The following is a 26,245-nucleotide window of genomic DNA, read 5'->3' as shown; positions in this document are numbered from 1 at the left end:
GTAAAACTATAGTTTTAAACATGTTTCAGTAATCTATAGACAGTGCAATATTTCTCTGTATCTGTCTTCAGTTCCCTATAGTGTTAGCATTTTCCAACAAACTCAACAAGTCTAGAGTAAAAATACATTTACCATTCTATAAATTTTAGTAGATATTTTTAACTATGTCATTATAGTGAGCTTACTATATGAATTTATTCTTGGAATTAATTTTTATATCAGTTTGCCAAGCTAAGATATTACAGAGCTCTGATTTGAGACATTTATGTTGAAAAACTGTTAACTCTAATTTTTATTGTTTCCATGAGTGTATATCAATGTAAAACATACTGAAAATAACCATCCTAATATTGATAGAATGCCAAAGTATGATCCTATTTCACAGACCATTAATATATAAAACTCTAAAACAAAGCCAAGCTTTCAACTTATTTTAAGTGATGACAAAGAGTAAACACTGAACACATTTCCAAAAGTATTATATATTTCCATGTAGGCTTTAAAATAACACCATAATTTTTGCTAGTTTTATGTGATATATGTTCTAGTGCTGAGGTACATATGACACTGAAAAAAGAGGTAAGTAAATTGGGAAATAATCAAAAGTATAAAAATGAAATTTATACTTGACCCCTACACACATAGCCAGATATTTTGTAGATATATAGTGCTTTCAGAGTACTTAGGTAAAACAGTGATTTACCATGACTTAAGAGAACAACAGACAATTAAAGCAGACTGGAACAACAATAATATGACTGTTGCTTTTATACACATATTGCTCTGAAGTAATCATCTGCATATCCAAACCCTTGTCCATTATGGAGCCTGGAATTCAGAGGGTTATGACTTTGAAGACTGTGTCTGAATAAACATCAAAGCTGTCGTATACATTACTTCAGTAATAATGTTTAATGTCATTAATGTTTAATTCATTGACATAATGATTTTAGGAGTCATTGTAGATAGATCTCATAACCATTAACACAGATTAAAAGCATAAGCTCCTTTCAGATGTTTTGGGAGACTATTGGCTTTTATGCTTCTAATCATTATTAAAATTATTGAACACAAGACTTGTGAGTAGAAAAAAAAACTAAGAAAACTTGTGTTAATAAGTGGAACTGTCTGCATGGAAATCTTGCAAAAGCAATTAATGCTGGCCCAAAATGACTTTAGAGTTTTTTAAAACAACTTTTCCCAGTCTCCCTTTCAGTAACATATAAAATATGTCAGAGTTACACATTCTGAGTTTTTAACTGACTGTGTTAAGATTTTCAAAGAACTTTTACAATCTAAATGATCATCATCCTGATTTTTAAAGATAATTTTTTTTCCATTTGCTCAAATGAATGGAAAGGCAATTGTCATTGTGGAAGCAGTTGTATTTCAGGAATTATAAAGAAATCTCAATTACTAGTTCATGGAGATTATATAAATTGGCATTTATGTTCACGTATATGATACAATACAGTTATAGAATATGAGCATGAGGTTTTATCGTCTGTAGAAGAAACTGAATATAGTTAATTATGAAATTAGTTTGCACAAAAAGTGACAAGGCATCAAGAACCAAAGCAGAAAACAAAATAGTAAAAATAACCAAGTGAATTTAGGCTGTAAGGGAAGTAATTAAAATAATTTAACTGATATGCTGATAATTCTGTTGACACTAACTCCAGTCTGCTTTAATATGTTATATTAACACTTGCATGTTATTAATCTCCTTAAATTACTACTAAAATATTTTTGAAAAAGGGGAGGCGAAGTGGACATATACAAGATAATGCCCAAACCAAGGTGGTCCAGGGTTCTTACGGGATTTTAAGATCTCAGTGGAAAATAGATGAAGCTGAAGTTGTCTTAAGAATTTTTTTTTCAGAGTAGTTTGTGAGCATGGCTTGAATGGGGGGCTCTCACAACTGACTTTAACCATGGAGTGTAATAGCCACGTATTTAGCAAACCAGTATAGAGATAAAAATCTCTATGAGGGGCATATATTTGCATATATATTATATGTGCCATGTATATATTACATGCACATACACAAGCTATTTTGGCTTTTTTGTTGCAAGCTTGCACCATCATTAATTTCCGAAGCAATTCATCCTTTTAAGTTTCTTAACTTTGCCCATGGTAGTCATCATTTCATTTACTTATGAAGAAATATTTCCATCTGTTTCACTCAGTAAACTCTTTCAGATGTGTTTGTAAAGCATATTCCTGATTTGTAAAATTTGTGTCATTTTGATTTTCTAGAATTGAAACAAAATATTATTACCTTTAACATTTTTTTTAATTTCCAAAACCTGCTGTTTTGGTAGTAAAAATATTGTGGGGAACGTATCCACAATATTAGTCTGATTGTTGTCATGTTAAAGTATTTTGCTGTTAAAACTATATAAAAACTTCTTTTTTTTTTTTTACTGCAGTTTTCTTTATGTGGGGTTTGGCATTCATGCACATTAGTCGTTACCTAAATAGTATCTCTCCTTCATTTCTACACCATAAAGACCCCAGAGGACTTTCATCTCACTGAGATAGAATGGGCTGTGGTCGCCTCAGGCAGGGTAACTTACCTAATGGGATTTTTCACTCTACCTGTTTCTTTTAGTGACATCCCCCGGATCCCTGAGAGTTCCCATCCTCCCCTGGAGTCCAGTGAGTAATAGCATTTCCTTGTTATTAAAAAGTACATTAAACTAAATTAGAAAATAAGATTCATTGTTTTCCTTAATCATTTGATGTAAATGAACTAATATTACCGTTTGCCTGTCTTTGCTAATTTCGCAATGGTAATAATGCTCAAAACAAGGTGGTCTAGGCCACGTTCACTAATCTAGTTACTAACTCAAAGTTTGTTCTTTACCAGGAATTTTTCCTTTGCTCATTTTTGTGCCCATACAAACATTCTCATTTCAATATCCTTCTTTATAATATAATGTTGAAAGTATTATGTTTGGGCCAGGTGTTTTGAGGGAAACTGAGGCAGAATACTGGAGAGTAAAGAGTCTATGAGAAAAGTTATTAGCTCCATGAACAGGCAGCTAATACATGCACAGCATGGTGAAAGCATCATGGAGACTTCAGACCCCAGTAGCAGAAGCAGAAGGCAAGGCAGGGCCTCTGGAAAGTCAGAACCGGCATTGGAGAAGTGGGGGGGTTCTGTGCTTACAACGTTCTGAAGATGGTGAAGGTCTCACACCAAGAGCTTGCAGCCGGGCTCTCTGATTCCTGGTCAAGAAACAAAGAAGGTAGTTGGGGTGGGGGGACGGGGGGGGGGCGCAGGATGTATGTATTCAACACCCCCTTTGATGTTAACTGGCTTCCCTGGTAAGAAATCCTAGCACCTGTATATCTGACCATGTCTCAGTAGGCATGCCCTTTGTGTCTGTGAGGTGAGGCTTAAGCAAAGGCCTGATTCTGACACCGCATTTTTACTAGTAGTAAATCGGTACACTGAACAGAAAAAATTTATTGTGGGCTGAGCTTTATGACACGGGTTTACAGTCTCATATCTTGGAGGGCAGATGCAGGAGATTACAGGTTCAAGACTAGCCTGTACTACTTGTTGAGAATCTATCTCAAGAAAACAAAACAAAAATAAGTAAATTAATTAATAATTAAGATTCTGAAACATGAATATCCAAGTTATTGATAAGCAGCACAGTCTGAAAACAGTCTAGACCAGTGGTTCTCAACCTGTGGGTTATAATCCCTTTGGGGGTTGAACAGTGCTTTTATAGGGGTTACCTAAGACCCTGAAAACGCAGATATTGGCATTAAGATTGATAACAGCAGCAAAATTATGGTTAGGAAGTAGAAATGAAAATTATTTTATGGTTTGGTGTCACCACAACATAAAGAACTGAATTAAAGGATTGCAGGATTAGGAAGGTTGAGAATCACTGGTCTAGACACCTTAATAACTAATTGTCATACCACCACATAATAGTGTCACATATGATATTAGAAGTCCATGGGTGTAATAGAGTTCAATGATGGAGTGTGGGACAGAGCTGTTAGTGTACAGTGGTCAAAGAATTATCTGTATAATAAGTAAAGTCACTCAGGATGGGATAAGATCATACATATTGTGTACAATGATACTGTTAGATAATGAAATTTTGTTGATAATCTGGACATTACTGGAATTCAATCAAAACTGGGGTTTGATTCTCTAGGTATTATTACAGAATTCATCTTATATGACAATAAACTTAAATGGGTTTAAGGAAAACTAGTGATGAGAAGGGAAATAAAACATGATCATACTGAAGAAGGAACCTCTGGCCAAGTTACCACACAAAACCTATTCCATCATGTTCTCATGTTCATCATGTTCTCAGCTGGAGCTGGGCCCAGATTTGGTTTGGGGCTTTTGATGACCAATACTAAGAGATGCGTGGAGAAAATTCCATAAATATTAGTAGTCTAGACAAAATAAAAAATAAACTCATTTTTATAAGATGGCATTATTATAAGAAACATATTTTAAGACCTAAAATGGTTAGTGGGATTAGGTTAAAGACATCTGATTAAAGAGAAATTTTATTTTATAGCTATATTTAATGTAGTTTAAAGTCTCCTTTTTAGGGCACAAAATGATGCATGTGGCTTCATTTAAATCTCATTTTGGAGTCGTTGACACAGAAGACCCAGCTCTCTTCTTGGAGGGAATAGGAGATAGTTTACTCTGGAGCCATTTTGAGTGAACATAACCTGGGAACACAAACTTAGATCACTCCATATTCCATGTTCCAGAATGGAAGCCGTTTCCTGTAGTTGTATAGATTTACAGAACAAAGAAAGCCATGAATTGAGGAAATTGAGGGGTACATTAGAGAGATGGTTACAGCGAAATGAGGGACGATTTTCTATAGGCTTAACATGCTGTCTGCTGACATTCTTGGCTTTGAGGTTGGTGAAGTTAGATTCCAAAGGTTTTTATCTATTAGTTACAGGATGTTAGTACTATCATGGAGGTGGGCATGGATAGTTCTAGGTGCTAAGGATAGTACAAGATAAGGTAACCAACCTTTGGACCTATAACATTCCAACCCCTGTGCATCATTGCAGTTTTAATCAATCTTTGTAGGCACAGTTTCTGTTCACAGACTATAGAAAAGAACTGTGTGGGTAGCATACCTCAGTATAATTCCACACTGAATTTTGAGTGCATATGTATTCAAGAACAAAGCAGGGTGATTGCTTTTCATAGCATCCTGTTTTTCTGCATGCGCCTGGGTACAGAGCAACAGCATTATATGAAAGCAGAGCATTAAATTAATGAGAAACACTATTCTTAGTTAAGAGATTTATTTGTAACATAAAAATTAAGAGAGATAATTTATTTTTTAAAAAAAAAAACATGATGAAATCTAAATTTAAATGTGGCTCATAAATTGTGTCCTATATTCGTTCATATCAATTTGTCAGCAAATGTTCACTGGTGACAATAATTAACACAACAGGCAGCCTCTTCCTTGTAACTGCCTCAGAAAGCTTGTTCATTGATGTAACTTATGACAGGTGATACAGAACAATTCAAAATGTGGATAAGATCCTTCATGTTGAAACAAGTGAATGCAGTATCATATCATCTAAAACAGATAATTAACCAAAGAAGACATAAAGAACTTGCTAGAGCTATCCCATGAAAAGTAAATTCTACACTGAATCATGTTAGCTATGCCTTAATACAAATTACAGGTCCATTTACCTTTTGGTTCAAACATGTTTTCCTTACTCTAACATGTGTTCATTTTTTTTAATTCTCATTTTAGGCTCAAGTTCCTTTGAATCTCAGAAGATGGAAAGGCCTTCCATTTCTGTTATTTCTCCAACCAGCCCTGGAGCTCTGAAAGACGCCCCCCAAGTCCTGCCAGGGCAACTCTCTGTATGTAATTTTGTATATGCAGTGAATGACTGGCGTTAGGGTTTGTTCTTTGAATGCGTCATTAAAAACCGCCTGGCTTTCCTGAGCCTCCAGCGAATACATAGCCATTTGGAGCTATCACCTACTTCACCATTGTTTTCTGTATTTCTTCAGCCTGTCCCTCTAGTCACACATATTGACATAGAAATATTTACTGAATGTTTACAATGTGCTAAGTGCTCTTAAACATTAGCTGGTAAATGGTAACCTTTGGAAAAACATTCATACTTTTGGTAAATTAAGTCGATGTTCCGGAGTAAGTCAGTATTCACATATATTCATAGAAAGCCACATTCAATTTTCTTACCCACTTTTATGGAGCCTGGAGCTAAAAAAAAAAAAGCTTCAATTTAAAAAAACAACAACAACATTGTCTTCTTAGGACATTTGTTTGTGGAAAGGCAGCAGAGATGATGTCCAAACACGGTGGCCCACATACTTCCTGTGGATTTGCTCTCTAGCCTGGGGAACCCTGGAGAAATAAACTGGCCAACTGTTATGGATAGCTCATAGCTTAAAAACAGAAAGTGAGATGCTTGCATTAATAACGAAGATGAAATTTTGCTTCAGATTTTTCCATGAAGAGTTGTGTTTTCAGTCTTTAGTGCTGTGTGGCTTTCTGTGGTCAATCTTAATGCTTTTCTTTGATTGATAAGTCAAAGAAAATAAACTTATACTCACTGTTATTTCCAAGTCCTCCTTATAATATATGAAAAAGCATAACCTGTTTTGCTTAGCTGCTTGGGCATTTTTTTTTTCATTGTGGTTATCTCTGGCTCTTCACCTACACCATTAAAGCGGGTTAAAGCCTAGATTGCTTGTATAAAAAAACAAAACAAAATAGAAGGTTGAATTCATACATCTCCAAATCCTTTTCCTGTTCCTTGCAGTGATGAAACAGTCCCATTTAATTTAGCTTGTTTTGTTATTATGACTTCTGAATACACTATCTCACATACCCAGTAGGCATTTGTATTTAAATGTAATTACTTAAACAGAAAATCGAAAGTAACTTCTAGATTCAAAGACAAAATTGAAGTTAACACTGTGAGTTTAGTGACATATTCTTGCCACCAGAATGGACTCTGTGTTTAAATCTAATTTGACGTCACCATGTGTTTCACCATTTGGCTCTAGCATGAGGAATTCATCATTAGAAGTGTCACTCGGCCTTCGTATTATTTGGAGTGTCACTTATGTGTTAAGCCTTCCCTTTCTTTTTCTTTTCTTTCATAATAACTAGCTTATACGACAGAGAAAAATGTTAGGAAGCAACAAGCTTTGCCTGGTGCAGAGTGGGCCTGTGATGAATATGTTCCCTGACCTCTTCCCTTCTTTCTTAATCACTTCTTATGTCAGCCACCCATAGTACTAGAAAGCACTGTCTTTGAAAATTTTTTATTATATTTTTGAGAGTATGATTACATCATTTCTGCTTTCCCTTTTTTTCCTTCTAAATCTTTCCATACCCCTGGACTTGCTCTTTAGAAAGGACTTCAAACAACCCTAAAATAAAGTCATTGATGATCAACACCTATTATGTTTGATATCAAAAAACATTATGATGACTTCAGTATTCCCAGAATTAAGCTCCAAAGCTATACAGAGAAACCCTGTCTCAAAAAAACCAAACAACAACCACAACAATAATAATAATAGTTGTATTAGTTGTATGTACATGCTTTTTCTTTTGGGCCATCAACCATCTCTCAAATCATGACACAGAGCTTAGGCTCATTTCTGGCTAGCTCTTTTAACTTAAATTAACCTGTTTCCTTTATTTACATTTGCCTCAGGGCTTTTTACCTTTCTTTCCTCCTGTATATCTTATTTTCACTGCTTCTCATGACTGGCCGCGTGGTTTATTGTCCTGGGCATGTCCCTCTCTTATCTCATTCTTCTCTTTCCCAGATTTATCCTTCTATTTATTCTCTCTGCCTGCCAGCATTGCCTATCCTTTTTCTGCCTAGCTATTGGCCGTTCTGCTCTCTATGAGATCAATCAGGTGCCTTAGGCAGGCAAGCTGAAACAAATACAACACATCTTAACATAATTAAGCAAATGCAGCATAACCAAATGTAACACACTTAAAGTGATATTCCACAGCATAAAAAATGTAACATATCTTTGCCTAATTAAAGTAATATTCCACAACAGTTGCATTTCCATACCTGAAGATGTAATGGTTTTGCCTGTTGTGAGTTGTACATAAATGCTTACTAAAGGGGAAAAGTAACTTCTTGGCGGCTGTATTTCAAATCACTGGAATCCCGTTATACTTCAAGTCAAAACATCCTTTAAATAGAGTTCTGATGTTTTATGCAAAATTATTTAATCTCCTGCTTTTGATAAACAGTTCCTTTCTGCATTTCTCCTAGGTGAAGCTGTGGTATGATAAAGTGGGACATCAGCTGATTGTGAATGTTCTACAAGCAACTGATCTACCCCCTAGAGTAGATGGGCGTCCCAGGAATCCCTATGTAAAAATGTATTTTCTTCCAGATAGAAGGTAGTGAATGATTTTTGAAAAGTTTACTAAACTCAGTATTAATTAGAGAGATAGAATTTCCTTTCTGGGACATATTTTCCAAATATAATAAGTAATTCTCTCTAGTGGACTAAACTGTTTTATCCATGAAGATAATGTCTCAGACCTTTTACTTGATAATAATGAGGTACTTTTAAATGTGCCCATTAGTAGAGACACTTCATTAAGAATGTACCTTTATATGTACCTACAGTCAGAATCATTGCTTGCATGTATAATTGAAATTAGTACTATTAAATAATAATGGTATTATACCTTATGAGTTCTCCTTAGATTTTGATATTATTAAACAAAACATAGGAAAAAAGATGGACTGGAAGCATAGTTCAATAGCAGAGCATTCCCCTAACTTGATGAGGCGCTGGGATTGAACCTCATCTCAAGGCAGTGATAGTAAGTGACAGCTCAGTTGTTCAGCCACAACTGAACATTCATACCATCCCCTCTAAAGCTCATAGAACATTGTAAAGAAGGGAATGGCAAGAATATGTAAAATATATCAGTGATATATGTGCTATCGAACTCCAGCGTCTGGGAAAGACAGAACATTTGCAAACATGAACTCAAACAGTCTGAGTTTGCCTGCACTGAAAACACACGCACGAGAGAGAGAGAGAGAGAGAGAGAGAGAGAGAGAGAGAGAGAGAGAGAGAGAGAGAGAGAGAGAGAGGAGTAGGAGCCTACAACAGTCAGGGATTAGGGAGAGACTCGGGGACTCTACTCCTTATGGATGAAGTATTTGCTACATAAAGATTATTAGATTGAGGAGGTGTCCCTGTCAGTTTTCTGATCTCAGGGAACCCAAATCAGTGTGAACATGGGCAGCTCTGGTTAAACTCAGTGAGTTATAAAATAATGAGTCATGAATCTCAGAAAAGAACCTGCAGGGAGTTGATTGGGAGTATTTATAGGGAGTGGGATGTGATCAATGGGTGAAGGCAGATAGTAAACAGATTTCCATATAGGTGTGTATAAAGTTATCAAAGAATAGGCTGGAGAGATGGCTCAGTGGTTAAGAGCACTGGCTGCTCTTCCAGAGGTCTTGAGTTCGATTCCCAGCACCCACATGGTAGTTCACAACCATCTGTAATGAGATCTGGTGCCCTCTTCTGGTCTGCAGTCATACATGCTGTATACATAATAAAAGTTATCAGAGAATAGGCTTAATAAGGAAGAAGGAAGGGGAAAACAGTAGAGATACTGATTGCAATTACACATGACTGCAGTACACAGTTCCACTTGCTCATTTAGGAAACATCTTTATTTTTCAGTGACAAGAGTAAAAGAAGGACGAAGACAGTGAAGAAAATTCTAGAACCAAAATGGAACCAAACATTTGTCTACTCACATGTCCATCGTAGGGATTTCCGAGAGCGAATGTTAGAAATTACCGTGTGGGATCAGCCGAGAGTGCAAGAGGAAGAGAGTGAATTTCTTGGAGAGGTGATGTATTTCCTGAAGAGTCAAGTTAGATGCTTATTGTGGCTTTTGACATACCTGTTGGCCGTGGGTACTTTCATGCTGTGTTTCACTTGAGAACTCACTGCCTTTTCAGATTCTCATAGAATTGGAAACGGCGCTTTTAGATGATGAGCCCCACTGGTATAAACTCCAGACACATGATCAATCCTCACTACCTCTGCCTCAGCCGTCCCCGTTCATGCCAAGGCGGCATCTTCATGGAGAGAGCTCCAGCAAAAAACTACAAAGTAGGTTAAAGTCACTTCAGTTAGCCGGCAGTAATTACGTTTCTGCTTCTGCTCACCATTGACACCCAAAAAGATACATTTTCAAGAGTTTTATTGTAGAAACACTGTTCATCTCTGTAAAAGAGATTTAGCTATACTATTTTCTGTATATCACAATCAAATAATATATGTGGTATAGAAGATTAAGAGATAAAGCTAAAAAAAATCTCCCAGAGACTTCCCTTGTACAGTGTTTGATCACTGAGGGGCTAACTGATGAAATGATTTCTCTATTTGGTAATGGGTTGCTATATATAATGTCATAATAACTATCATTTTAGGGTATTTCAGTCTTATTGGTAAAGATATATTTTAAGCCATGGCATTGCAAGTTTATTATTATTCATGTGGTAATTTGGAAAATTCATTGTCTTTGTAATCATTTTTGAGTTATCAAGTAAAAGAAAAAGTTTCAACAGACTGGAAACTTGGAAGCATTGCTTTGGCAATCTGGATTCAAATTATTGCTTTTTCATTGAATATAGTATGTCAGTATTTCTCTGATCGATAATTTCCTCAAAATTAATATTCATCGGTATCATGGCTAATGAACATATATTTGAATAATGGGATTGATGCTTTTTAAACGTCCTGAGGTGTGCCAGATGGCAGCCAAGGTAGGTCTTTGAGCCTGTCCCCTCAGCCTTACCCTTCTCCCTATAGGCAAATTGTATGTACTTCACTATACATTTTCCATTCAGCATTTAAAATGAAGAAGGATGCAAGTCAAATTTTATTCTGAAAGAGCCCTTCAGTGTAATTTTGTATGGAGAAATTCTGAAAAATACTGTTGTTTTTTTTAAACAAACACCTTTCGTGAAAAACCAGACCAGTGTTTACTTTGAATTATTCTTATTCAACTATGTCCTTTGCATGTTGTAAACCAAGTAGACACAGAGGTATCTGTTTGCCTTACTATTGTACAGGATCTCAGCGAATCAGTGATAGTGACATCTCAGATTATGAGGTTGATGATGGTATTGGAGTAGTGCCTCCAGGTGGGTGGCAAAGAGCATGGCTCTGCTTCACTGTCTGTGCTTCATTCCGCTGCCCGCTGCCCGGCTCCTTCCGGACACTGAGCTGGAGGTCTTTAGTGCAGAAACATCAGTATTATGTTATTCCATGGTGACTTGAGTTTCAAATTCTTAACAATGTTTCAAATGGACTAACATCTCTGAATTCACATCTCTATTTACTTGATATCGTCAGGTTCTCCCTTAGAAGTATGCCTAACTAGGTGAAACAAAAACAAAAAACAAAAAACCACCATTTCATGATGCTCTGAGCATCAGTAGAAATGTGGATTTCATTTTGAAAGGATATTATTAATTTTATTACATCCAATTCCATTCTCCTGTGTTTTATATTGTATTTCTATGATTTTCCTTCCCCCCATTTCTCAAAATACCATAGCCTTCCATGGAATATACTGAGAAAGGTGCATGGCAGGGTTTAAAATTGCATGCGGCATGGCTGTAGCTTTTAATGCTTCTGTGGTGTGCTCACTACTTACACCTATGTGTGTATATGTTTTGAAGTAAGACAATGCTCTAGAAAGAGTCAACCTTCCTTTGAAGTGTATGTCTTCTTGTCTTTGTATAAGTTGGCAAAATTTTTGTGACATGTGAAAGTTTAGGTTTACATTTTTCTATCTGAGCTGTCAGAAAAGTACTTAAAATGCAGGAACACTCACTTTCTTTGTGTGAGTCATGTTTGATTCCCCTTATTTAACTAGTAAAGGGGAAATAAATGTTCAACCGAGAATGAAAAGAGACATTACAGAGTATATGAGTGTGACTAATTAAAGGTAGTTGATTACAACAATATTGGCATGTGTGCCCTTCGTTTATGCGATGTCCGCATTGGGGATGCACTTAGCTTAAGAAGGGCAGTTTTAGTAAAACTGATAGAATCAGCACTAGTGAGAGAGTTCATGATTTTTTTTTTGAAAGATGCATAGAACTTCATTCAGGATAAGATACACATATGGAGAATTTTGTAAAATCACATATTTGTTATCTGTCATTCAAAGAAGGTACTTATGTGTAAAAAAAAACAAATAATTGTTAAACAGTGCTATGGACTGGATTAGATTATGAATGATAGTTTTGTATAATAATGGGTAGCATTTTCTGTTTGTGATTCTTTTTAAAAGAACATAGTAATTATCCACATTCTTAAAAGAATCAGAATATAAAATTGAAAATTTTAATGAAATTGAATCACTAAAAATGATGATAAATTTAAATCTATTGTCATATTCAAATTGATATGAATGAGATTATTACTGGTAAGAAAGTAGTCAAATAGTTATTGGGATTGATCAGCCTTAATGTGATTACCAACTTATGTAAATAGAATTTGCTACTATGAGTGTTCCTCATGTTGTATCCACCTTTTTCATTTCTTAAATGAGACAGTTGAGGATGAATGAATAGCCAACTAAAAATGTTGATTCAAGTGGTGGGCTCCACATTCTTGGTCTGAGATAAACATGCACATCAGTTTCTGAGGAGTCAGCATGGACTCTGCATTCACTACTCATGATTCTTGCTTGGACACCTTTTATAAAACCCTGAATTAGAAATATACCTTTATCCACTACTCAGATGTTTTATAGTTGTCCTAGTGTTTGATAGCACATATAATCTTTGCTGTTGAAAACCAGTGCTTAAACTGTTGCTTCAAATTGCATTTCACAGTAATTTAAAAAAACACACTGTAAATTAAATAACTACAACCTGAGAGGTAAGAATTTATATAACCAATAAGTAATAGTTTGTTTCAGATCTCACTTTATTAACTAGTGAACAGAATCATCTGTTTCCTAAAAATCCCAGACGTCTACTTCCTTGGTCTGATATATAGATACAGGAACCATCAAAAGATACGTAGGACACATATAATTTAGTAAAGACACATATGTTATGCACTAACATACATAATGATTTTAATTTGAGAAAAGATGAAGCACTAATAAAATGAAGATAAGTGACTATGAAGTGAGGGGATTATGTTAATGAGCACCATGTGCTCCTGATACCTGAGGGTGACTATGAATTTGCTCGTGCATTTCTAACACCCTCTATGAAGACAGAATGAGGTGACTGATTGCAGAGGGCCTGAGGAGGACTGAGAGCTTCATTCACAATGTTCTACAACAGCCAAGGCGCATACTTCTTCATCCCTCATATGTTTAATAACTACCACAGTCATAGCCATTACAGTAATGAATCCAATGGTTATCTAAACTAAGTAGTTTTAGCTGCTTAAGAACAATGAAACCCATATGCAAACTGCTCTAATTGAAGGATGGTATCCACCACTTTTGGAGCATCTCAGTAAGTTCAGCAAATGAGAATAAAATCTCTAATTTATAACTGAACAAATGAAAAAATTAAGACACAGGTTAACTGCCTTTTCCAACTTATGACTTCAGGCCATTTGTGTGCTGTCAGTAATGATTAAAATCTATAAAACCAGCTGGGAGGTGAGGGCACTTGCCTTTAATCCCAGCACTTGGGAGGCAGAGCCAGGCAGATCTCTGTGAGTTCGAGACCAGCCTGGTCTACAGAGCGAATTCCAGGACAGACACCAAAACTACACAGAGAAACCTGTTTCAAAAACAAACAAAAAACAAACAAACAAACAAACAAACAAAAAACCAAAATCTGTAAAACCAAGTAATCAATAAATATAAATTACACAAGTATGTATTTTATATTTATATGACTATACTCTAATTAAAATGAAACTAAATAATCATTAACATAGGTGATTGTTAATATAAATGGATATACAGATATAATTTAATATAAAGTCAGATTTTAAACGTTTAACTGTTACAGCAAACACAGTACATAGAAGTGACTGATTTATTCACTAATTGTGTACATTACATTCAGTATACTCTCTGTATAACTCACAACTTGCTTATGACTCCTAAGAGAAATTTACTAAGAACACTCAACATCTACAAAGCTTTAAGATAATACTTGTTTTTTTCCAAAGTCCTTTCTTCACAAAAAGCTCAATGTCTAAGATATATAATACAAGTAACTCAAGAAAAATTATGTGTTCTTAACATAATATCACTATTTGTTTTCATAATAATTATAAAGACCCAATTTACATACCTTGACCGTCACTGAAATCTTGAGATTTTCATACTCTTAATTCAGTATTGATGCCCCATAATTTTACCTAAATGATGACATTTAAAATTTAAATAATTTAAACCTTATGTTTACTTAATGTTAAAATTGTTCATTTTTAATATATGAAATTTATTCAATACATGTTAATTTATTAGTTTTATAATTTATATAGTTGAACAACCAGTCTGTCTCCACAGAAAACACAGAATAATAATGTAACTACTATTGTTTGAAAAGAGACTAAAAAAATATACATTTTTAAGTTATATCACTAAGGTCACAATATTTTCATTAGAGGGTCATTTCAGGCTGATCCAGGAAATGAGCGCTTTTGTCTGAATATTGTCGAATTGCTCTTTCTTAAAGATCTCCTCACCTTAAATTTACTTGCTGATAGTACAGTCAGAGCAGCCTAGCTGTTGGCTAACTATCAACTTGCTTTTACAAGTGTTGTATGATGACATGAGTTATTAAAGTATGTAAGAGCTACCAAATAAAACATGATTTCTGTTTTCTAGCTGAGTAATGTCTCCATGATTCATATAAATCTTATGTAGTTGTGAAGGAAAGTACCATGGCCTTTCACCACATACTGTTGTCTATTTTCCTAGCACTAGTGAAAATTAATGACCATCATAAAAACATAAAAAGCACCACTCAGACTGTGAGCTGTTATTATGGATTTTAGATTTTTTTTTTATCTGAGTCAAATCAGAAATGGCACAAACATTTTGTCCCAAGGCCATCACAATTGGTGTTTCTGTGCAGTGAGGTTAACTGTGTTCATTTAAAGATGATTCATGAACATGATGGAAGGATAGTTTTAGATATCATGGATAGACTTGATGACATCGAAGTCTAATATTCTCTGCTTCACTATCATCACAAGCTCCACTCATACATTAAGTAACTTTGAAATTTCTATTTATAGCCTGCAAAAGTCACAAACAGTATCTGTAACAGTAGAAGTCAGCTACCCTTCTTTACTCATAAAAACAAATGTGGGATGTTTTCTTTTTCAATGAAAATGGGTAGAATGCTTCTGTAATGACTACATTTGTAATGCGCCTACGTGGTTTATCCTTTAGAACAATTTAGGGGTTGGAGTGATGACTAGGTCCGTGAAGTTTTCAGCACAAGCCCAAACAGTCATGATGACATGTGCTTGTGAACATAATGCTAAGGAAGTGGGGACAGAGGATCGCTGGAGCTCACCGGCCAGCTAGCCAAACAGAATAGGTAGTCTCCAGGGTCAGTGAGACGCCTTTTCCTAGTAAGGTGAAACACAATAGAGGAAAACGCCTCATGGTGACCTCTGATCATGTACACACCTACTCATCCATGAGCAGTTGCATAAACACACACACGTGGGCACACATACACACACACCACACCACACAAAAGAAAGAATAATTAAAAGTTATTAAATTCGAAGAAACATCAGATTTCTAATCTTTGACTTGTATATGAATGATAGTTCTCTAGCCGCTTGCTTTATGTTGCTGAAAAGTCACTAACTCAGTCACTTTTTTAAATTAAAATTGTGCCCCAACTCATCCTAATGTCTGAGGCATAAGACTGTCATGTTACTGTTTAGTGGCTTCATGGTAGCTTTGAGCCTAACTGTCACGTGTTCTTCTGCATGTTTTAGCTTACACTTTCTGTATGTATATGTAAAGCTTTGGGAGATAAGACTAATAATACTGATTGCATGGCATTTAACATTAGAAGGTTGGTGGCTGCTTTGATATAATTTCATCCTCTCCGTGTTAATTTTTGCCATAAAAAGTACTAACGAGGTGTTTCTCTTGTATACTCTTGTCAGTGGGTTATAGATCTAGTGCTAGAGAAAGTAAAGCAACAACATTAGCAGTGCCAGAGCAGCAAAGAACAACTCATCACCGCTCCCGCTCAGTGTCTCCTCATCGCGGCGATGATCAGGGAAGGCCGCGCTCACGTTTACCAAATGTGCCATTACAGAGGTAGGTTGGGAGTAGGCTTACTGTTCTTGATAGCACCGTCTTTTCTTATATTACAGTGTAGTTTACGGTAGGTCAACATTTGCAATGAAATGGTGATTTAGCCAATACAGTTAGAGGTGTTTTGCCATTTGTTAGCAGAATCCTTGCTTATTGCACAAAGGTTCAAAAAGTTCAGCGCTGGAAGACGAAAAAAAGCAAAGAGTAAACAGCAGTTTTCTGAAAGGAGAGTATGTTTTAAAGGAGAATATATTTATATAGTATTGTCTTTTTGAAGCACTTTAAGTGCTGAAAGATCTCTCTCCCCCCTCCTCTCCCTCTCTCTTTCTCACTCCGTGTGTGTGTGTGTGTGTGTGTGTGTGTGTGTGTGTGTGTGTTCTATTTCATTTGACTCTGAACATACTTCTGAAGCTGTAATAATACAGATGAAAATCGTGGTCCTTTTTTTAAAATATAGATATAAAACCATATTGGAAAAATGCAACATAAGCAAAAATAAGAATATATTCTCTTTGTTCATTGAATAAACTTGGCTTGGGTGTGATGCCAACACCTTTATCCCAGGTCATATGTTAGCCAGTTATTGTGTCCTTCCTTATTTGTCTGTTGATAGTGTGGGAAAACTATAAACTTTGTCACATGAATTTCTGTGGAACGTTTTAGGAGCTTAGATGAAATTCATCCAACACGAAGGTCACGTTCTCCAACCAGACACCATGATGCCTCCCGAAGTCCAGTCGATCACAGATCCAGACATATGGAAAGTCAGTATTCATCAGAACAAGACAGGTACTTTCCTAAAGTATAATCTCAGTACTATAAAGTATAATCTCAATACTGCAATCTTTGTTCTGTTTTAATATATGCAAATATTGCAACATGCTACGTGAAAGAGTTAAATTGCATCACTCAAAACTGAACTTCTCTCCAACAGTTTTGATATTCTTACACACGTGCAACTCTGGAAGATACTCAGTCAAGGTTTTATTAATATTCATGTTTTCCAGTCATGCTTATCTAGTTGTGAAGCTTCATTGACTTAGATTCTGACCTAATAGAAGAAAGGCTACATGAACAATTTTAAAATATTTTTCTTTATGGGTCACATGTTTGGAACGTTGTTTATAGCTATAATAAAAAATTACATTGTTAGCCAGGCAGCAGTGGCGCTCACCTTTAATCCCAGCACTCGGGAGGCAGAGAACTCTGTGAGCCAGCCTGGTCTACAGAGCGAGATCCAGGACAGGCACCAAAACTACACACAGAGAAACCCTGTCTCAAAAAATAAATTACATTGTTTATATAATTAAAATGATTTTGATAATGGTCATCTCAAAGGTTGTTTCTACTGCAGACTCTGAAAACTTCAATAATGTCTTGTTATATACCACACTTTTTTAAATCAAGTGTCTTCTCATGAATGTCTGTGAAATACAAAATATGGAGATAGATTATTATATGGATGTGTACATTATTAATTCTTCATTTATTAATGAACTTTTATCTTGTGGAAGTTACTTGTAGGAATCTATATAACGAACATGTTTTTCTTCGTGCCCACAGACATTCTCATCAAAGTAACCTCATGGATGTACTGGATTAGCCTAGGTAGTGCAGGATCTGGGTTAAATTTGAATAAGACTCACCTTGTTGAATGTTCTCTTCTGGTTTTTCAAAGTGATGGAAAGCTCAGGGAGAGGTAGAGAAAGGACAGTGGTGTTTAATGACAGATGTGATGGACTCAAGGACACAAGATGCCCAAGCTGAGCCTCTTAAGTTACTATGGGAAGTGCTGCTGTGGCCCTCACGTGTGAATCACATTGGATACTGGGGGACAGAATTGGTCTAAGGAATAGGATTTCATATTGCTCACTTGAATGAGTGAGTGAGTCCTGCATTGCCAACATTCACCTGGGTCCCTGTGAATAGTAGTGAGGTTACAATAAGCGAGAGGCTCCCTGGCCAAGACAATCAGTATAATTAACGTAATTTGACTATAGAAAAAAAATACTTATTTTAGAAAAAATCCTAGTTAAGAAAAACATAATATGATCCTGCATTCTCAGTGGCTTCTAATGACTAGGAAATGATCATGTTGTTAAGTTGCTAAAAAAGAAATAAAACCATTTATTTTCCATTAATATCTGAAAGGTCAAACTTAGGCATTTTAGTTACTGAAATGACTGTACTTGGAAATGTGTTCCTATATTTTTGCAGGGAATGATTGTTCTTACCTTTTTATGTTTTATAAAACTGTTTTGAGTCACTAAGGAGTCAATCAGCAACAGTTAGGACTTCAGCCATAATGTGTGTACTCTATTGTTTGAATTTTTTAATGCTGTCATGTTTATTTATTTATTTATTTTTTTGTTTAACCTCTCAAGCAAATATGCTAGTGCAGACAATCTGGTTTCTTCCCTTTTCATGTTTTCATTGGCATACCATTGGCACAACCCATGTCATCTAATGCCTCATGATTTATCTGTTTCACCCACCACCCATCCTGTCTGTGCAGTGAGCTTCTCATGCTGCCCAGAGCAAAACGAGGACGAAGTGCAGAATGCCTACACACGACCAGGTAAATACAGGGCTTTGGTAACGGTGACTGTGTGTGATGACTCGCTTTCCATTCTGCTATTCCGTCTCTCCCTTGGTAGTATGAATACTACACGTAGAATCCCCCCAACTATTCAAAAGTTGCATTATTTCATATGGAGATGAGGCAAATCTTTCAAAAGCATTTTTAATTCAATCAGAGCAGACCATTTCGACATCAGTATGTTCAAAAATTCAGAGACTGGTGAGATTGATTGTGCACCCATAACACCCAGGAACCAGTTTCTACAATTCAGATTGTAAATGCCTCTTGTGCACTCACCCTCTTCGCAGGTGGACTTAGACACCTGTCTAGTCACAAAAAGTTCTGATCTTCCGTGCATGGCAGGTTTACTGTTGTTAGGATTGTGGTTTTGTTACTTTAGCCTTTCAAATGTTTCCTTTTGGAATCTGCTATTATTTATGTTCTGTTGTTCTGTCTGTTTTTATTTAAATGTTTTCAGTTTGTTTTTCGTGGCTTAGTTTCAGGTTCCTTAATGCCCCTGCCTCTACCAGTATAAATGCTGCATGATAAACTTCCTCGTGAGGACAAACAGCAGTGCCATACCTCTTAGAGGAAAGAGAACATTATTCTCCCCTGCTTAAAGCATGATGCAGTATGTTAGGCTTGTAATTTGAATTTAAAAAATCTGATAAAAATCACTTTTTAAGGATTGCCAGTCGATTCTAGGGAGCTAATCACTGCTGTCAGTTTGCAGTCAACAGAATGTCTGGAAGTAGTAAATTAGTGAAAAGTGCACAGGCTCTCCCAAGTGTGAAACAACTAGGAGAGACGTGCAAACGCCACACCCAGAATACAGAGAGAAGTTTAGGATTCACCGTGTCCCTGCTGGACATGCGGTTCTGATCAAATATGTGATCATGACTGGGCCAGTGAGAATTTTTTTTTTAATTTACTCATTTAAAATTATCCAGCTGCTAATTGCTATTGAGTTCATTTTGTAGGGCCACTTGAAAAATGAGGAAATGTTAGTTCTATGTATCAACTGATGGAAAAATAGAAAATTATAAATGTTTTTAAATTACCTTAAATTATTTATTATGATAAAAGTTCAGGCTTGTTAGCGGCTCATCCAAGCAAATGTTTCTAAATAACAATGAATTGTTTATAAGTTCTGTAAGTTTTCTCCTATTTCTGTCTATGTGACTGCAACTATTAAGAAAGGAAAAAGAATGCATACATACTTTCTTATTCATGGATGTATCTAATTTGTGCCTCGGATGCACACCAGTAGTCTAAATAAAAGAGGCATCTCTTTATTTCTTAATCTTTTTACATTTCAGGGTGAAGTATCAGGGCTTTTAAAAATATGTCATGCCTCTAGTTGCGTCTTTTAATATGATCTCACCCTTAATACAAATGTTTCACAAATTATTCCAAATTCCTTATATATTTATTGTTTAACCGTATCGACTCTCTGTTTTTATAGATCGTAATAAAGGTAATTTTCACACACACACACACACACACACACACACACACACACACACACACATATATATATATATATATATATATATATATGTGAAAATTGATAAATGTAAATCTAAGGCTGATCAAGCCTATTGACTGATACCTCCACAGATGTAGGAATGCTGGCATTTCCAGCTGAATGTACAGATGTGTAGCAAGTGTTACAGCTGACATCTCTACCATCTTTAAATACCATTTTTATAATGGTAGTGTTGGTTCCAGTAAAACTTCTGATTGCATTTTTTTATTGCAACTGCATTATAATATTTATTTTGTTTATTCTAGAATTTTCAAAAGTTTCCCTTTCTTCTACCCCTTAATTCTTATTACTAAATGTCTAAGGGCAGAGAAAACATGAGTTCAAATATATGTACATGCATGTGTATTTAATATCTTCTGTATTTTGCACACATGCATTTATAAAAACATTTTATCTATATTTGTATAGAGGTATACACATACGTAAGTTCATATCTGTAGGGATATATAATATAGTTGACTTCATATTAATTTTAGAAATTTTTTAAAACTATAACTTTCTATGGCCAAATTGTTAAGTTACACTTTCAAAATAAAACATACTAAATTTACTGTAATCTTATCTCACAGAATTTACCAGCTTATTCCCTGAAGTATTGAACTCATTATAGATTGTGAGCTAAAGTAGAGATTGAAAACTGTGAATTAAATCCCTATTGTGCATTTTTTCAAAAAATGAAGTATTAAAAACTGTGTCATATTAAGCAATTTACAACAAACTGTCATAAATTATATTATGTAAAAGTTCTCAGTGGCATCGTATGCAGGAAATGCTGTACCTGCCTTAGAATGTCCCAGGTACTTCATAAATATTATCCATTTAATTCTCACAGCACCCTGCTTAAGTAATGATATTTCTCCCACTTTGTTTCTATAGAAATTTAGATTCTTGACCTGAATTTTCCGGGTTTCAGTCAGTGTGGTGCAAAGCCAAGATGTTTATACAGTAAATTTTATGCTGTTTTCCTTTTTATTTCTGACTTCGTGTAGATCCCTATTAGAAAAGTGCTTTAAAAAAATTAACCTTTGAAGCAATTCCTTTGCAATTTTTTTAATAGAAGTACAAACCAGTCAGATATTTCCCAAAGTAAGATGATTAAATTATAACTTAAAGTAATATGAAATAACCTGTGACTTTATATTTTATTAATTCTGGTCCTTCCTTGAAATAATTCTTGTGACTTCTCTAAGAAAACTAGCAAAACCCTTTGTACCTAGTTTATTCGGGCCTACTACTTCCTTCATGTTGTAGTGAAATTTATTTCATATATATTTTTGTTTGTTTTTCTGCGTGTTTGTGTTGCCATGTTCCAGACATCTTGTTAGGCACTCTAAAACATTACCACCCAAGATGCCTTTGTTACAAAACGACTATCGTTGGATCAACAGGTAAGAGCCATGGCAATGAGCTCTGCTTGAACTAACCCCCAACCCAGCCAACGAAAATACAAAAGTTACATCCTTATGTGTCATTTACCTTATGCTTTGAATTAATTATCTGGGAAGCTGTCTCTCATTAAAGCTATCCAAAAACTGATTTAATTATAAAAATACATTCTAGAATAATCATCGGAATGAAACACAATTCAGAAGTCAGAATTCTGCTTATTTTCATTTTGCTTGTTGATTGCCGTTGTGGTGATTAATTTCATTTTGTTTTACCTGTGTGGCTTTGGTTTCTGAAGCATAATCCTGCCTGCACGTACTAAGACCAGATCGGTGACTAGACAGGACATTCCCTTTCAGCCTGATTGTTGTAACTCAAGAGTGCTGAGATTGACTGATGAGTTACCTGTTAGGTAAGAGCATCAGGAAGTGAAATCCCCCACTTCTCTTGTCTAGTGCCGTGAACCTAAAGAGTGGAGCTGAACAGTTGTTTCTCCTCTGATGTCCTTCATTTTGTTTTGGTGTGGCATCTGTCCTTGGTAATGAAGTTTTAGGCATTTTGTTTTAAATGCTTCCTGTATCCAGTTTTTTTTTTTCATAAGTAGGTGTGATTTAGTGTCATATTTCAGTCTGAGATTCTTTTCTTTTTTAAAAAAAAATTATGCAGCGCAATTTAAGCATAATATTTGTTTACTTTCTAAACAAAAGTCTCCACTGTCACCCTGTGGCTCTCTCACACCCTTATGAACTGAATCCCGGTGATTCGACATTCTGTGTAATGAGAACATTATTTTATGCTTTCCTCTCTAACGTGGTCTTCCTTTCTTTCCTTTGTCTTTCTCTTCTCCCACTGGATGTAATGCACTGGCACTAGTGAGCTACAGCCCTCCCTTGCCAGGGCTAAGAGTGCTAGTACCAACTGCTTGAGACCAGACACTAGTTTGCATTCACCAGAACGAGAAAGGTATAAAATAAAGACTTTCTGAATTTTCTTGTCATTTGTACAGTGACTTTACTTTTGAACCGCTCTGTTTTGTTTCATGTGAGTCCCACAAATTTATCCACTCATGCCCACATTCTTGCTGTCTGCATTTCCTTCCCTTAGTGTGCATCTGTGTAGGGATATGTGTATGTGGACATGTACGAAGCACACATACGCATATTTCTATGAAAGTTGTTGCAAATGGTTTGATGGAGCTTGTAAATGCTTCTGGCTGCCGCTTCTCTTTTTGTTTCTGTTCAGTTGTCTTGTTTCTGTGATTCAAGGAGCCTTCGGTATGCTGATAAGGTTAGTGAGTTATATGAAGGGTGAATATTGCTCTCCTATTAGTTGTCCTGATAAATAATACTTGTAGATCTCACAGTAATCTTTCATAAAGTCAAAATAGTCTTTTGAGATAAACTCTTATCTTTAGCACTTTTAAATTAACCCACTTTTTAGATAAATTGTGTTAAATTATATTTTGTAAATAAAAATCAACAATTTTCCTGAGACCTTTCAAAAATAAATACATATAACATGTATACACATAGATCATTTTTGTTGATGCTTTTATGGGATTGATTAATAAGTACTAATTTTGATCTAGACTCAGTCAATAATAGTATATCATATTATCTTCTAATTGTAAGCAAATGAAACAGTTGTTCCCTTATTATGAAGCTTTATATTCCTGTAAACTTAGTTGTAACTGATAGTCTTAGTTATAATCACTGTCCTTTTTAAGTTAGATGTCTTTCACAGGAAATTTATAGATGACTTCTTCAAACTCTGAAGAAAAACATCAGGTTGTACTAACATAGCTCTTGCCAGGCATTGTTTAAGCTTCCTTATTACTAATCTTTATAGCCTATGAGATGTTTATTTCTTGGAATTAAACAGTAGATCTTCAGAAGATTATACTACAAACCTGTTTTGCAATATTAATAGTTATAACATTTATAATAGGAAAACTGAAATGCCGCAGTTAGGGTTTCTATTGCTAGGACAAAACACCATGATCAAAAAGCAAGTTAGGGAAGAAAGAGTTTACTTGGCTTACACTTCCACATTATTGCTAACCATAGAAGGAAATCAGGCAGGAACTGAAACAGGGCAGAATCCTGGAGGCAGGTGCTGATGCAGAGGCCATGGAGGGGAGCTGCTTATTGGCTTCCTTCACCTGGCTTGCTCAGCCTGCTTTCTTATTGAACCCAGAACAGCAGCCCAGGGATGGCACCAACACAATTGGTGCCTATCGATCACTAATTGAGAACATGCCTTACAGCTAGATCTCATGAAGGCATTTCCTTATCTGAGGCTCCTTCCTCTGATGACTCTAGCTTGTGTCCAGTTGAGACACAGAGCCAGCCAGTACATGAAATTATATTAGTTTATATTGCATCCCTTGCGTTTGTTTTAGCACTTTTAGTGGAAACAACTATAGACTATTCCAAAACTGTAGCTGAAAGTATTACTGTTTTATTTTGTCATATATTATCCTACCCCAAAATAATTACAAAGACTCCATCAATAGATTTTAATGAGTTTTATAACATTATTCCTTTTGCATTTATGATAAATATTAAATGATTAGATTAGTGGAACTTTCTGACTGTAACAGTGCCCTGAAAATTTTAATGTTTAGATGAGTACTCCCTGATAAAATATACAGTTGAAGCCATGTGTGTGTTTTTAAATTTCTCTGTAGACATATTAAAAAATCGAAACAAAGCCCAACCTAGCATTAGACAGCATTATGACATGTCAGTATTAGCTGTGAGGGAGATGGTGTATATTTCCCTTTGCATGGTAAGTCATGAATATTTTATTTATAATACACCGTAATTTGGACTTGTCTCATTCTTCTGATTTACTTTATTGAACAGCATAAGTCTCACATAGGTGCCCTTGAGGCCCTGTAGCCACAGAGTTCACAAATCTGTGTGTCCATTAATTTAAATCTCTCAAATAATACTCTTTTTTTTTTGTTTTTTTTTTTTTTTTTGTTTTTTGTTTTTCGAGACAGGGTTTCTCTGTGTAGCTTTGCGCCTTTCCTGGGACTCACTTGGTAGCCCAGGCTGGCCTCGAACTCACAGAGATCCACCTGGCTCTGCCTCCCGAGTGCTGGGATTAAAGGCATGCGCCACCACCGCCCGGCTTCAAATAATACTCTTAAAGAGGGCCAGTCTATATACAAGAAGGCTAATCATAATTATTGCACAGGTTGTTGTGAACTCCGAGCACAGTACTCACCTTTAGTAAAAGACAAAACAAAAGTGAATTGAAAACCTATGCTCCTGTACGTTGAAGAAAAAGAAAGTTTCCATAAAAACATCTGCAGAGGGTAGAATGATCATTGCTTCTCAATTTGATAAGGTCACTTGGCTGCTAAGAAAATAAGCAAGGGTTGTTGTTGTTTGAAAGGAAAAGAGAAATGCTATAAAACTGTAGGTGAATGTTGTTTTAAAGACAGGATCCTTTTGTGATACATCTGTGAACCATTCTGAAGCAGGCACAGCTGTATGAAAAGTGGTAATTGTCCACCTTGCAGGATACCTCTAAAGTTGCATGGAGTACAGGACAAAGAAGGCTTAGAAGCCTTTGAATTCTTCTTTCCTTTTGTTGATTGAAACGCTTACTATAATAAATTACTATATTAATTTCCAACACACACACACACATACACACACACACACACCCATAAAAATCACATACATATATGATAAATGCCGGCCACATTCTTAGAATTTAATTTCATTTTCTTCAGATAGTACTTTTATTATTTCCACAGCCTTCCCAAATACTGTTTTAAAGTTTAAGAGTTAAGAGTCTGACTCATTTTGCTACTACTTACGGTTTGTTATAACAACTCCCATTTCCTTAAGCACCCTCCCTAATTTTAAAACAAGTTATGATTGATGTTAACACAAGGGTGCAATTGTCAAACAGACACAATACCTAACAGCAGAATTTACTAGGCTTTTGAAGGAAAAGCAGTGTGCTCTCTCTCTTAGGTATTTCAGGCCAGGCTCACAGGCGTTTTGCTTAGCAAGAGTCCTGCATATAGGAGTGCTGTTTGGAAAGAGTCCTGACTAGTTAGAAGCTTCTCCCATGTACATTGTCTCTCAGATAAAACCCAGTTCTCTTGCTTCCCTGACTGGGAGGGAGTTACTCTGATGGCTCTTAACTTTTTCTATACCGTGTTTAAAAATGAGTAAGTCTTATATACTCAGAGACAGAGACAGGAGGGTGCTTACTTTTTCTGGGGGATGGGGGTTCTCATATGACCTGACATCACAACCACTACCTTACTGCAAGCTCGAGAAAGTGTTTTCTACTTGCTACCTGTATAATTTTTTAAGCAGCCCCTACCCCAC

At 35.7% G+C, this 26,245-nt stretch overlaps 1 protein-coding gene across 23 annotated transcripts in view; it reads left to right on the top strand.

Moving 5' to 3' along the window:
• The window catches only part of Rims1 (regulating synaptic membrane exocytosis 1), a 480,632-nt gene that overhangs the window by 320,556 nt on the left and 133,831 nt on the right, over positions 1 to 26,245 (top strand). For 18 of the 23 annotated variants that reach the window (XM_076557945.1, XM_076557938.1, XM_076557931.1 and 15 more), the window contains 10 exons: positions 2,616 to 2,662; positions 5,788 to 5,900; positions 8,318 to 8,448; positions 9,759 to 9,930; positions 10,043 to 10,196; positions 11,162 to 11,233; positions 16,218 to 16,374; positions 17,035 to 17,160; positions 18,887 to 18,949; positions 22,761 to 22,850. In XM_076557945.1, the coding sequence (XP_076414060.1) occupies positions 2,616 to 2,662; positions 5,788 to 5,900; positions 8,318 to 8,448; positions 9,759 to 9,930; positions 10,043 to 10,196; positions 11,162 to 11,233; positions 16,218 to 16,374; positions 17,035 to 17,160; positions 18,887 to 18,949; positions 22,761 to 22,850 (1,125 nt within the window). Of the gene's footprint in view, positions 1 to 2,615; positions 2,663 to 5,787; positions 5,901 to 8,317; positions 8,449 to 9,758; positions 9,931 to 10,042; positions 10,197 to 11,161; positions 11,234 to 16,217; positions 16,375 to 17,034; positions 17,161 to 18,886; positions 18,950 to 21,814; positions 21,890 to 22,185; positions 22,300 to 22,760; positions 22,851 to 26,245 lie in introns of all 23 variants that reach the window. The other 5 variants (XM_076557939.1, XM_076557934.1, XM_076557932.1 and 2 more) reach the window with 2 other exon arrangements.

This window comes from Peromyscus maniculatus, chromosome 21, assembly GCF_049852395.1.
Source record: "Peromyscus maniculatus bairdii isolate BWxNUB_F1_BW_parent chromosome 21, HU_Pman_BW_mat_3.1, whole genome shotgun sequence".
NCBI classification, from domain to species: Eukaryota; Metazoa; Chordata; class Mammalia; order Rodentia; family Cricetidae; genus Peromyscus; species Peromyscus maniculatus.
This window is presented reverse-complemented; position numbering and strand designations above follow the sequence as displayed.